Source organism: Ochlerotatus camptorhynchus, unplaced genomic scaffold (assembly GCF_037179485.1).
Source record: "Ochlerotatus camptorhynchus isolate MF236.1 unplaced genomic scaffold, CSIRO-AGI_Acam_v1.1 ptg000330l, whole genome shotgun sequence".
In the NCBI taxonomy this organism is placed as follows: domain Eukaryota; kingdom Metazoa; phylum Arthropoda; class Insecta; order Diptera; family Culicidae; genus Ochlerotatus; species Ochlerotatus camptorhynchus.
The window spans coordinates 750861-765884 of record NW_027040818.1 but is presented as its reverse complement, the minus strand read 5'-3'; the positions used below and the strand labels follow the sequence as shown (position 1 = coordinate 765884).

The following is a 15024-nucleotide window of genomic DNA, read 5'->3' as shown; positions in this document are numbered from 1 at the left end:
TTCTGTGACAATATGTTCATCAATATTTTTGTCGTCAACACAGCAATGACCCGATTTCATCAGCCTCCTTTTTGAAAATCTTGTTAAATGGTCTACAAAACCCATGCGTTTTTCAGTGGTCTTATAAAGCTCGATTCAAAGTAAATCTGGACGCACGGTTTAATACACCACCGCGCCCCTGGTGGTTGGAACAAAAAACGTTTGACAGGCATTTGTTGATGTTGCATTGACGAAGAAATTGGTGAAAAGTTTTTCACGATTGATCGACGCATCCCGAAATTACGGATCATGGAACTTGAGCAAAGAAAATAAATTGTGCATAAACATCTATAGAACCCTTCGTGGTTTGCCTCAAAAATAGCAAAAGTGTTAAAATTCCCAAAGTCAACGGTGAGTCTTGCAATCAAACCTTGCAAGGATACTCTGAGTGTGGATAGAGCACAGCGCATCTATCATAAAAGTGGCACTAGGGACAACGAGCTGAGGAAAGTGTTGAGGTACGTGAAAAGTAACCCAGGTGTCTCCATACGTGATTTGGCAAAGAAATACGATTCCAACTTTTCCACCGTGCGTAACATCCTTTCAAGAGAAAGATATAAGTATTTTTGTGCCAGTAAACATCCGAATCGCTCTCTGAAACAAAATTTAGTGGCCAAAAAGCGAGCACGATTACTATACGAACGAGTTTTGACGAAATTTGATGGCTGTATTTTAATGGATGATGAAACATAGGTCAAAATGGATTATAAACAAATCCACTGACGAAAATTTTACCTAGCAACTGGTCGTGGGGATTTTTTTTTTTCTCCTTTATTAGAGAGATTTTTAGCCTAAGGCTAGTTCATCTCTTATAGGGTCGTTGGGATGTCGCTTCCAGGTATAAATTTGTTTTTGCTGATAAGTTTGCTCGGAAACTAATAATTGGCAAGGAAGCTGCAGTTGTGGCCTTAAAACCAAGATTTTCATCACATCTCACACAATGACGTCGAAGGTTTACATTGAAGAGTGTCTGAAAAAGCGGATTTAACCATTCATTCGGCAACACAAGATCAACGTTATGTTTTGGCCGGATCTAGCCAGCTGCCACTACTCTAAGGAGGTACTAGAATGGTATGCTGCAAACAACGTTAATTTCGTCGCCAAAGAGATTAATCCTCCGAATTTCCCTGTTTTCAGACCGATCGAAAAATATTGGGCAATTGTCAAGCGAAAACTTCTAGGATGCGGTAAAGAAGTGACAAATGCCCAACAAATGCGTTTAAAATGGAATAATCTCGCCGGTACAGTGTCACCAGCGACTGTGCAGATCATGATGACATCGATCACAAGTAAAGTGCGACAGTTCGTTCGAAACGGTGAAATGTAATAACGTGATATATATCGTTTGAAAGCTGAATAAATACCCTTTTGTTTGACGTTTTGATCAACCGTGTATGTTGTTTAATTCTTGAGTTATGATCACTTGAATGCGTCCAAATTTACTTTGAATCGGGCTTTAGTATACCTTAAACATCTATCTTGAAGATGAATGAGAAAGACTTGTAAAATTATTGAAAGATTAAAGTCTGATGCGCAGAGGGCCTAACAAAATCGGCTCATTACTGTATTTGCATCAATGTGACTGTCAATAATTTTAAAGTCTGTTTAACGCTCTTTCGCTAACTTTTGGATAGCCAGTGAAAAACCTCGTCACCAACTGAGAACGGTGCTTAAAGCAGATAAATATTCAATATATATTACTAATATATTACCTCATATAGCGATACACGATACTGGAAAAGAAATCCTTCACGGTAAATGACTTATTTCGATCGCAATAGTCCGCAAATTGCACCGCCAGCAGGAATCCGCTAATGGTGAAATAGGTTTGAATCACCGTTATACCGTTGAAAATCAGCATCGTTATCGTCCGCCGGTAATTCTAGGTTAGGACGGTCGGTCGATCATTGTCATCGTGTACAAAGTCACGCGTTTACCAGCAGCACACCAACCAGACCACACGCACGTTTTAAAAAGTAATTAGAATTGTAACTCTCATTCGATTCTAGTTTCCGTTATTTTTATTGCCAAGTCATACTTACAAATTCCACATACTCCGGATTCAGCAGCGGAAAAATGCAGTTGAACAGCATGCAATGACCGGCTATAACCAGATACATGATGAGGAAACGTGCGCTCTGAATAAAACGGAGATCTTTCGACAGGGTGCTTCGACGTTTGACCATCAGGATCTGCCAGTTACGAGGAAGCGAAAATAGGACCAACTTTTGCGATACTGAAACAATGTAGCCACTAACCAATGATTTCATCCTAATAGCTAAATTTGACACCTACTTACATCCCCTTTGAATTGGTGCTCGGTAGTATTCGCTGCTCTTCATGCTTGATGAGTGTTTCCGTTTCAGTTTGTAGTCAAACAACGAAGATAGCACCACGGCTAGGATTATCGATCCAACAACTACCAGGAAAATTATATCCAAGTAATCTGTAAAACAAAGCCATAATCACTGAAAAAGCAAACAGTGGAGATGAAGAGCTCTTACCCAACGGATCGTGCTCCTGGTTGCTCACGCAGTACTCCACCGCTGAATAGCCCATGATCGAGTACTGGCGCTTCAGTTCGAAATTCACGCACTGATTGGCCAACCGTTTGAACTTAATTCGCCAATCCAGCGCTTCCCGAAAGGTGTTCGGATCGAACGTGATTTCACTGGATTCGTTGAACGGTTCCAAATAGTACTTCATCTGGGTTTCATAGTCGTACTTGTCCATAATTTTCTCGCACCAATTCATGCACAGTCCCCGCTGGATGCGATCGTGCCGGAAGCTGCGTTTGGTGTCGTTGGAAAATTTCTACCAAGAGCAATAACAACCATGAGCAACTGAATAAGGAACTGGGATTTTAGTTTCGATTTCAAACTTACCTCGATCAAGGGCCAAACTGCAGCAGTTGTATTCGGTTTGATGACCGTATCGATCAGACAGTACACGGCTTTAGCGTCAAATTCCAGCATACAGCGATCGTAATCGTCATATTTGTACAGTTTGGGAAGCTTGTAATATTCGGTCACTGGAAATTTAAACGATTTGATCCAGTGTTGGTATAGTTATTAGCTAAATGTGCAGCTCCACGCCAAATGACGAATCGAACAGGCTCAACCTTCTCCGATTTGCATGAAACTTTGCTTAATTGTTTGTTATGGACAATCTTTCGCATTTGTACTGAAATTCGGTCATTTTGAATCTTTTGTATTTTTTTTTTCCATAGGTTGACGATTAGAAGTGACATTTTCGTGCTACGATTTATTAAAAAATGGCGAATACGCCATTACGAATTTTACAAATTAACAGTTATGCAAAGTTTCATGCAAGTCGGAGAAGGTAGAGTCAAAAATGAATTTTACTTTTAGCTACTTGGCGAGGAACTGTTTATATGATGTTTTGCTCTCATACGATTTCAGTATCACGCGTGATATCGGAACAAAATATTATGCTAGACATTTATTTTACAAGCCCCATTGATATTGTGCGACTATTCACAGCATGTAAAATTGTAGCTGAGAGTTGACTCACAAAGATGATTCCGCTGCACATTGTTTTCTTAGAATGAGAAAGTATAGTTTACTTTCTCTCTATACGCACCACCAACGTAGAGTGCGCCACGCGAGTTCGAGAAGAAACGTCAACCAAACCGTTTGTTTACATCAGAATAAGTATTTTCCCCAACGCAAATAACAGCATTTTTCATTCAAAATCTTGCCAATTTCCATCGGTAATTGTCTTATTGTACGATTTTCCACAAATCTGAACTGATTTGCACCTTAAATATTCACACACAAGAAATCCGGAAGATCATAACCACTAAGGCACTTTTCTAATTTTTCATTTTTCTCAACAAAAATATTCCTGAACACCAGCAGGATCTTTTCAAAACCGTTACAGAATTATTTTTTTTCCTTTTTAATAGAAACTAAACGATCGATTCAACCTCTGGTGGTGAATAGGAGAACGTCAAAAAGAGTTGTGAGCATAAATTTTTGCCTTGAGACATAGGAAGCGGAACACTTTTCTACTTTTCCTGATAAATTGATTCATCTGAGATGCTGCAAAACTTAATCTACAGTTGAAAAATTTGATTCTGTAACGTTTTTGAAAAGATCCTGCTGGTGTTCAAGGAATATTTTTGTAGAGAAAAATGAAATATTAAAAAAGTGCCTTAGTGGTTATGATCTTCCGGATTTCTTGTGTGTGAATAGTTAAGGTGCAAATCAGTTCAGATTTGTGGAAAATCGTACAATAAGACAATTACCGATGGAAATTGGCAAGATTTTGAATGAAAAATGCTGTTATTTGCGTTGGGGAAAATACTTATTCTGATGTAAACAAACGGTTTGGTTGACGTTTCTTCTCGAACTCGCGTGGCGCACTCTACATTGGTGGTGCATTTAAAAGGCGTATGGAGATTTCGTTTTTATGGCTTTCTCAGTCTAGGGTAATTCAAACAGTTAGTTGTGCATTGCCCGACGTTTCGGCCATTTATTGTGGCCTTTTTCAAGGGTAAACTAGAAAGATATTACAACTTATAGAGATGGTTTCAAAATTTTACACGGTGAGGTATACGAGTGCAATCTTAAAATGCTTTTATTTTGCAAATGGAGCATTTTATTTAAATGTTAGGTAGGCACACCAATATTTCGTCATCTTTTTTGTCAGTGTACCGCATGTGTGCCGTAGGTGTGCCGATGTTGCCGGTCATAGAGCAAACTGCGATTGTTTGTAAAATACCCATCCCGGCAACCCGGTATTTTTGACACCTTGAATGTTTTGGTTTGAAATCGCAAGCATAAATCGGATTGATTATGACGCGTGTATGAGAAATTTTGGTGTTTTGTGTTCATAGGATAATAAAAGTCCTGTGTTATAGGGTATTATAATGCCCTCAAAGGTAGACCAGAAGCCTAGCCTTTTGTGATGTGAAAAACAACGGTCTATCAGCGACCGAAACCGGTGGGGAACATTGTTGGAAACCAACTATAGAGGATGATGAATATGACTTCGGTAGTTTGTTTAGTGTGAGTTGCAGCATTATTTGAATTAAGGGTACTAATTGGGTCTAATTAAATCCTCTTGAGCTCACTCTAGAACCTACATTTCGTATTTAGATCTATAAGCGAACTGCTGGTCTGAGTTCCTTTGGTAAATTTAACTAAAGGATGTTCCTGAACATACAGTCAAACAGCAAGTAATGTTGTGAAAAACTTCAATGACAGTTGTCCAGCAGTGTTCCCATTTTATTTGCAACAATCCAATGCCTACGAGATTGTGCCGAAGGTCTGCCGATGGATGTGCCCAAGCAGTGCCGAATCTAATTTCGGCATAATGTGCTGAGTGACTTACCCCTTGGTAGGAACCTAAATTAAATTCTACACGCAAAGAAAACTAGCATCGAAACAAATACATTTAAGGTAAATTTGAACGTAAAGTCAGTTTGTTCTGTCCACACAAATAGTATTTCATGTTATAAGTCTTCTTCTTCGCATTACAAGCTTATTGCATATCGCATATTAGCTTATTGCGTGCTCTCTAGATGCACTTCCACAGTTATTAATTGAGAGCTTTCGATGCCTGTACCATTTTTGCAATTGTGTGGCAAGCCCAATCATACTTCTATGCCCAGGGAAGTCGAGAAATTTTCCAACCCGAAAAAATCCTAGACCGGACCGGGAATTGAACCCAGCCACCTCCAGCATGGTCTTGCTTTGTAGCTGCACCTTTACCGACTGAGCTAAGGGAGGCCTTAGTCATGTAACATTAATGTTTAAAATTAAATTAATTTTACGTTTATTTTCAGAATATTTGTAATGAAAATAAGCGTGAATATTATTATTTATTTGAAAGTTTTGTAAACAGAAATAAATATGATTATTTTAAACATGTTTATCATTTTTGTTAACAACATCTTCGGGTTATTGTAAACGTACATATTTAGAAATTATTTTAGTTCGTACGATAAAGCAAGTAAAAGTGTGCAAGATGAATTCCTTTAACCGATCCGTATTAATGAACGATTCATCGCTAGCTGGAATGACCACACATGCTCGTTTTCTTCGTATCGGGGGCGAAAATAGGCTGATTCTGGAACGATATGTTGACATGTCGATTGGCACACAAATAAATCGGTCACGTGCGGTTTTCCCAGCCAGTGCACAGTGGTCCAGAATGCAATAACTTTTTTATTTGAAATTTTTAATGAAAGTCATCTTCTAGAGACTTTTAAAACTCTTTAAGACAAATGTTTTATAGCTGGATTTGTTGCCTGTATCTCTTCTAATAAAAAAGATATACTCAAATATATTAAAAAATATGAATAAATTCAAATTGATTTTATACGAGTTTAAAAAATAACATAATTCCAATTTTCTCACATTACTGAGAATAACATACGCCCTTTCAAATGCGGCAAAAAAACTTTTTTTTTGTTTGCCCCAAACAGAGATATTAACATTTGAAAAGTGCATATTTTTAGTATACAAACGTCAATAACTCTTGATCGACGAAAGATATTGACAAGCTTTGTGCAGCAAAAATTTGCGCCTTCTTAAGATCTAAAAGTTATCTGAAGACACCTTCGCTGAGAAATTCGAAATAAGAAAAATAGAGCAAAAAAACTGACCCTAACTCAATTCAAGAAAATAGCTCTAAATCGGCCAATTTAAGAGATACAAAAAAGTTATTTTCAACAAAGTTGCTTGAAATTAGCTCAGCTATAACTATAACCGAAGAATGTATACCTTAATTTATTCAAACAAAAAAGTTAGATTTTTGATTTTAATGATAATAGGAACCACCCTAGAATTCATTGTCATAAAAATGAGGGCCTAACTAACTTTGTAGAAGAAACTTTTAGTCTAAAGTTCCAATTTCATGCTCAAAACATATCATTCCACCTAAATCTGCATTCTGTACCACTGTGCAGTGATCAATCATTCATTGATACGGATCGGTTGAAGGAATCCACCTTGATGGTAGTCGAGCAAGTCGATACTGAAAATTATGGACACTTCATGGGTTTTCGGATGCTGGTGGACTTCGATGTCACCATAGGCGTAGCCAGAGAGGGACAGGGGGAATTTGCCCCTCCCCCTAAACTCAGCAACACAAAGGCTTTCGGTGAAATGGCATTCGGCCAAATTTTCCATACTAATTTTTTTTTCGCCCCGCCCTAGCTCGAAACCTGGCTACACCCTTGGATGTCACCACAGCAGCTGGAGCTAAATTCTGTCGAAGGAAGAAGGCAAGACACGCAATGAATTGTTCATCCGAATTTAGGTGTAGGTTTATCTTTTTTTACTAAGAATTACAGGTAAATTTTACCTGAAAATGAGTCAAATGAATTAATAAAAGACTAAAATTTGTTTATATTCGATATACACAGTTACTCATATTATAAGTTTGTGAGTTTGTCCGATTATTGAGAAACTTTACTCATATTTAAGTTTGTGGTTCTTAACGTGTAGCACAACAAATTACCACGGGTACTCTCCAAAAAGTGTCGTTAAAAATCAATTCGAATATTTTTTATTCAAATATATTTTCTGTTGAAACAAAGATATTTTTAATTAATAATCATATACGATTGAATTTTATATTGTTGAAATAAACATACTTTTTAATAGAACAGCAAAAAATTTTATCTTCCATTTCATTCCACTTAAATAATTTAGGTATCAATGACAGATACGTATTTCGACTAAAATGTGGAGTCTTCATCAGTGTCATTCCCACTAAAGTACTTATCAAAAACTAATCCCCTTATGTACTCATCTCGTAGGTAAAAATGTTAAGATCACAGGTATAAAAATGAGAGAAAATTAGAGAGTTGTATAGATTTTTCTCCTTTAGATTACTTAAAACCCCTCAAATGGCTTCCCAGTGAATTTCTAGTCATTGTTCTTATTAAATGTGGTTTCCCTGAATCCGATTCAGATGCTTAAACCAGGGCTGGTAGTGCTGATGCGATATAATAGTAGTGACTTTAGTGACTAAAATTACGGAAATAGTGACCAAATAGTGACTTGTAAATACTAAATAAGTAACCATTTATATGGTAACTTAGAGATTCAAATACGGTTTGATATTGAAATAAACTTTGTCATAGAAATTTCATAAATTCCTCTAATTTAATCGACTCTCACAACGGAATCTTCTGTGAAGAGCATTTGAAATGATTTGATTAATTTACTTTTACTAACGTTATACATGATGACTAGAAAATAGTAATTCCCATTTGTTATGATCTTGAATTTGATTCTGCGTTCGAAATCTTTAAAATTTGGATATATCTAGGTAGATAACTTTGATAATTCGCTTAGAACTTTTCACAGAATTTCTTCAGAATGATCTCAAGAATGATTCCCCTTCTCTTAAACTTTGAGGCAAATAAGGTTTAAAAATAATAATGTTGCATTCTTGAAATTCTTTGCAGAACAATTAACAAAATTCTTGGAAATAGATTATTTTCGCAGTTGGAAATGCGTAACATCAAATGTCATGATTAAAGTGGACATTTCATGCGATCGATGAAGAGATGAAAGTAAAGAGAGGATAGTTCCGTTATAGTGTGAAATTTGTATACAGAAAGTAGAAAGCGAACAAAGGACAATTTTGAGGAAGGTACGAATCGGGTAGAGCATCTCCTTTATTAATTCCATCCGTTAATGAGGGATGGTGAGGGATGTTTCCCCCCCCCTGCCACCGGCAAAAGGAATGATCGCCGATTTGCTCATGTACCTCCGATGTGCGGAAACAGTTCTATCGATTGTTTCACTCTCAAGTCGCCATCTGACGTAAACAACTACCCGATTCGTACCTTCCTCAAAATTGTCCTTTGATCGCTTTCTTTGTTGCATTTACAATTTTCACACTGTCGTACTATAACGGAACTCATCTATCGTATAAAATCTCCACTTTAAGTCTGATATTTGATGTTAAGCATCTCCGACTATGTAAATCGTTAAATTCACGCATGAAGTAATAATACATGATTAGTTAAAGTACATTTTTTTCGATTTTTTATTGATTCTTCTAAGAACTTCCTGAATGCTCCTTCCATAAATCCATTTTAAATTTATTCGAATCCTCCTTAGAATTTCCATGCAATTAACCTCAAAAATTTCATAAATTTCTGCTTAGAATAATCTTGGACCTCTCCCCTGCAATTCAATTCGTATTCTCCTTAGAATTCCCATAGTATTTCCTCAGAATTCTCAAAACAAAAATCCATCACAGAATAACTTTGAAACTCTTCTCATAATTCCTTTGAGATTGAACCCTCAAAATTCGATTATATTGGAATACTTCTCGGAATTTATTTCGAATTCTTTAGAATTCTCTTGGAAGTATCTTCAGAAATCACCCCAGAATTCTTTTAGAACTATCCGCAGAGACCATGTTTGGAGTTCACAGGATTTTCATGGAATTTTCATCAGAGCTCCCTTAAGCAAAATTTCAGAACTAGTTTGAATTCTTATTAGAAGTGGACCTAGAATCCTCATCCAATCATCATAGAAATCTTCTCAGAATTCTCGTTAAAATGCACTCTCAATTATATTGGAATTATTACCAAAATTGTTTCGGAGCTGAATTTTGCGTCTCTCATAATTTAAACAATAGTCAAAAGCGACGCTCGTATGTGTTAAGCCAAGTTTAACTATATAGGTTAACCTGGCTTAAGATTTAAGCGGAGATGAAAAAATCGGTCTTCAGAGCACTTAAATTTACATGAGACTTTCGTAGTCTGTATTCTTCTCTGATACAATTCTTCCTTTACAATTATCTTTAAATTTACTTTGGATTTATTAAAGTACGTAATCATCCTTGAAAGACAATTGAAAATCTATCACAAACGAATACCTTTGGAAAGTTTACAAGATTTACAATTTATTTTTTGGAGAATGAGGTATACTTTCCCCGATTTTTAATCTAAATTGAAGGCATTTCCCTATAGTTCTCCTGGTCTTCTAAAGTTTTGCAGTTCACTGGTCACCCTGGATAAAATTTTCAATTTTTTAACAAATACATATGTATATTTTGTTAAAACTACTGTAGACTTTCTTGGTGCCAAGTACTAAATTTAAGCATTTTGTTGATATTTTTAAATTTCACTCTATTTCAGTAGTGAAAAAGTGACTGTAGTGACTATTTTTAGGGAAATAGTGACTTTAGTGACTTTTTGGTGTAAAAAGTGACTTTTTAGTGACTGGCTTCAAAATAGTGACCAAGTCACTAAAAAGTGACCTGCTACCAGCCCTGTTAAACCCTTGTGTGAAAAGTGTTTTCAGCAGAAACGCCAAAACATATGTATTAAATGCACAGTTGCGCCTAAATGTAGGCAATTTCATTCAAAATCACTGGTAATTTTGCGAAAAATCCTGGATTTCTTGATATTTGAAACATTCTACCGCAATTTTTTAAATAATTTCGATTCATTCTCACTTGGTTTAGTAAAACATGATACTCGTATGGTATTATGACATTAATCGTTGCAGTCCTATGATCGTTTGTTTGGATGTTGATATTGTATGCTACTTAACGTCAGCTCTATAAAATTGAAATTTATGCAATAACTTTTTTTTTTTGTTAGGAAAAACACATCAAGGCAATCATTGGAGTCTCATGATGATATACTCCATGACGTGACAATTAAAAATGCAACGCATTGTGATCAATTTCACCTCGGTGATCAATTTTCCCCCGGATTACGGTACTTCCTGAACAACCTACAGTCTTGCATTGCACATGCAGTCTACACTGCACATTCCATTTTTAAACAGTTGGAGATCCTCAGAACTTGATCTACCTGAAGTGTTGGAAATATCCAGAGAACTTTACTAATACCTTTGTCTATATGTAGAGCTTTTGAATATTTCCTGCTGTCTAGGAAGGACGTCTGAAATAATATCCTTAACTTATGCAACGTTTCCTGAACATCTACAAAAATCCCTTAAGTTTTACTAAATTTCCTCAACTTCTACGAAGTTCCCTGAATTTATTCCAAATTCCATATTTGTCAATCTCTCTTACTTCTATGAAGATCTCTGAACATCTTTCTGGAAAGGCACCTATCATCTACAAATATTCTTGAACATCTGGAAAGTTCCTTGAAATTTAACGAAGTTCTCAAAACTCACAAGAAGTTCAAGGAGCTTTTTCGAATTAAGATCTCTGATAAACTGCAACGAAGTTCCCTATACTGAAGTGAGGATCCCTGAAGTTCCTAGAAGTTTATTTCTAAATTCTTCAAATTTATGAAGTTTTATGCGGCTCCTCAAAATCCTACGAAGATCGCAAAACTTCTACAAAGTTTTCTGCACTTCTACGTTTCTCGATGATTTTCCGCGAAGTTCAACGAACGAAATTTCTTGCATTTGTACGTAATTTCTACAACTATTCCAAGACCATGAGGCTTCAAAAAAGTGCCCTGAAAATATATAGAGGTTCCCGATCAATACTGAGCTTTTCCTGAAATAAAATAATGTTCCCATAACTTCTACGAAGGTTCTCAAGCTCAAATAAATTTTCCACTTGTAGGCAGCTTTTAGAACTTTTCCAAGTTCCTTGTTTCTACGATTTTTTTCTGTAGATCTATGAAGTTTCCAAAATTTTATAATAAAGTTCCTCAATTTCTACGATGTTCCCTGAACTTCTTAGAAGTCCTTGTAGTTTTAGGAAGTTTCCAGAAGTTATAGAAAAATCCCTGGGCTCATTACCAATTTTTAGAGACTGTAGACGTTTTACTATGCCATTGATTAAATATCGATATAATATAATTTATCAACATTGCTTCTTATAGTCCAGAACGTAAGAAAAGTAGTCAACATAAAGGATTTAAAAAAAAGATTAGTTACATCGTACTTGACAAGCTTGACAAAATACCGGTTAATAAAAAAACACCAAAAGTTCTGGGGGGTGGGCCTAGATAATTCAGGAGGGGGCCTAGCCCCCAGTAGCTACGCCAATTTCAGATACACCGACAGATCACGTTTATTTCCAGATTTTTAATATGTTCCAGATTTTCCAAGTTGTTTTAAATATGTTGCTTTAAAAATATCACTGAAATTAATGTACCTTCCCATAAAAAATAAAATAAATATCCAAAACTTCTACTTAAATTATTAAACGCCATCAACGTCCATTGCACACTATTGCAACATCGTATATGGAATTGTACGGGCTTTCTTAGCTCAGTCGGTAAAGACACAGCTACAAAGCAAGACCATGCTCGAGGTGGCTAGGTTCGATCCCGTGTCCGGTTTAGGAATTTTTCTGATTGGAGAATTACGCGATTTCCCTGAACATAGAGTATGATTGTACTTGCCAAACAATTATACTAAAGGGCGAACACGAAATTATTGTGACACATTCAACAGGGCATAACTTTTTTACCATTGGGTAAAAATCAACCAAATTTTGCACACTTTCTCGTCGTGTTTTTCGATTCAACGAAAATGGAGGTGAACCAACGCGAGTTGAGAGAACAAATTCTTTCCAAACACCTGGAATTTCCTGACCTGTCGCACCGGCAGTTGGGAAAAATGTTGAACATTCACCATTCAACCGTCTCCAGAGTGTTGAAGCGGTTCCAGGAGCGGTTGACGTTGGACCACGGCAAAGGAGCTGGAAGAAAACCGGGACCGGAGAACAAAAAGACGGAGGGAAAGGTGAAGCGGATGATTAAAGCAAATCCCAACGTCTCAAGCCGTGATTTGGCTAAAAAGATCGGCATGTCGCAGAGCTACGTCCAGAATGCAAAGAAGAGAGCTGGACTACATACATACAAGGTACAAAACTTCCCAAACCGCGATGAGCGGCAACAATCGACGGCTAAAACTCGGGCACGGAAGCTCTACGAGAAGTTGTTGACAAAATATGGCTGCTGTGTGATGGACGACGAAACGTATATAAAAGCCGATTTTAAGCAAATTCCGGGGTTGGAGTTTTTCACCGGCAAGAGCAAGTTCGATGTGGACGACAAATTTAAGAAGATGAAAATGTCGAAGTTCGCCTCCAAATATCTCATTTGGCAGGCCATCTGCTCTTGCGGACTGAGGAGTGAGCCTTTCGTGACAAAGGGCACAGTAAATGGCGAGATCTACAAATCTGAGTGCCTCGAGAAGCGCCTTTTGCCGTTCATGTAGCAGCACGACGAAGCTCCGCTATTTTGGCCTGATTTGGCATAATGCCAGTATTCTGAAAGTGTCCTGGAGTGGTATGAGGCCAATTCTGTCCATTTTGTTCCAAAGGACATGAATCCGCCAAACTGTCCGGAGCTGCGCCCGGTGGAGCAGTACTGGGCAATAATGAAGCGGGAACTTCGGAAGAGCAAGAAGACAGTCAAAGACGAGAAGGACATGTTAAGAAAATGGAAAAAAAAAACTGAGAAACTGGTACCGGATGACACTGTAAAGACTTTGATGGAGGGCATCAAGCGAAAATGCGTTCAATTTTACACTCAAGGCTCCATCGATTAACTTTTCTTTTGATTTTTGAAGTAAATATATGTATAAAACTACCCTAAAATTTTGGTTTGATTCTAAACATTATAAGAAAATTGGCATGACATTTTCGGTGTCGCAATAATTTCGTGTTCGCCCTTTAATGCAAAAATGGTACAGGCATCGAAAGCTCCCAATTAATAACTGTGGAAGTGTATCTAGAACACTAAGTTGAGAGCAATAAGCTAATAAGCTTGAAATGTGAAGAAGAAGAAGAAGAAGAAGAAGCAGAAGAAGAAGAAGAAGAAGGCGAAGTATGATGCGTATTCTAATTTCTGCAAATGCTTTCAAGCTGTATGAATAATTTTGGCTGATCTTGTTGATTAATTATAAGTTAAAACAAAAATGTTCACTTACTGTTGAACGAAGCCGTTAACGCTGACACTGAATGTCCAATAAATATAACGCAAATGCACATAAAGCCGATATTCAACGCCATCCTGCTCCGCGGAACTGTATTCTAACTGTTCGAAACAACTACCCGCAACTATCTGACGAGCAATCCTCAGTATGTTTCTCACAGCAATTATCTATTTAGCAAAAAAAAATAGCAACATAATAGGTCAATCATAGGTAAGGTAGCTTCGTCTATGGTGGCCCCTCCCACCGTCTGCATCTGAGACGAGTCAGTGTTAACCGTGAGTATGGATGCACCTAGCAATTAACTTGGCTCAAATTGTCCACCCACTCGCCATGAGATGACAATGATTTTTTGTTTTGTTTTGTATTTGCTGGATCGGAAGCGGAAAAGCGGTTTTGCACCTTGTTGTCTGTTACAATTTACGACTGAAACGATTAGCGACGTCGTCCCGAACCCTGCTGCGAACCGTAGAGATCAATTATTCAAAAGTAGAATCGATCCATCGAGGATTGGCGCGAAAATGTAAACCCCAACACAATTGGCAAAATAGGGCAAGGTTGTGAGAGGAAATAGCCTTCAGCAGAGGATTAAATTTACCGTATGCGTTATAATGTTTGCACCACCGTACAAATAAGGATCCCGTATCACCTGTGCATACAATGCCTTGGTTTTCTTTGCATGCACGTAACCTATAGCTCATACCGTAGTAGCTATGGTAGTAAGCTGTGTATAAAAGAAAATGATTAGTTTGACAGTTGCACCATGACGAAGTGGCAGCGTATTCGTGATTTGTCCCACGCGCAAATGTCGCAAAAAGACATTTCAATCGCCGTGGGAGTGCCCCGGTGGACCATCAAAAGGGTTTTAGACCGAGAAAAGAAAGGCCAACTATTCGCGAAGGTGGCCACAGGTCGTCCAAGGTCAGCTCGGGTTTCGAGGGTTATCGCTGCTATCAAAAGGAAGATTCGGGTGAATCCAGTGCGTTCAATAAGGAAAATGGCAGAGGAACACGGGATCAGTGACTTTACGGCACGGAAGATTGTAAATGAAGATTGCGGGGTGTAGTCGAGGGCACGGAAAAAAAACTCACATGATTACCAACCGGGAGCT

At 37.5% G+C, this 15024-nt stretch overlaps 1 protein-coding gene across 1 annotated transcript in view; it reads right to left on the bottom strand.

Annotated features, from left to right (window-relative positions):
* Positions 1-13992, bottom strand: part of LOC135708530 (nose resistant to fluoxetine protein 6-like) — a 32531-nt gene extending 18539 nt beyond the window's left edge. The window contains exons 1-6 of the mRNA XM_065230636.1: positions 13911-13992; positions 2925-3070; positions 2544-2853; positions 2339-2485; positions 2082-2275; positions 1752-1921 (exon numbers count right to left, since the gene is read on the bottom strand). Coding sequence (XP_065086708.1) covers positions 1752-1921; positions 2082-2275; positions 2339-2485; positions 2544-2853; positions 2925-3070; positions 13911-13992 — 1049 coding nt within the window. The remainder of the gene's footprint in view (positions 1-1751; positions 1922-2081; positions 2276-2338; positions 2486-2543; positions 2854-2924; positions 3071-13910) is intronic.
* Positions 13993-15024: the final 1032 nt, after the last annotated feature.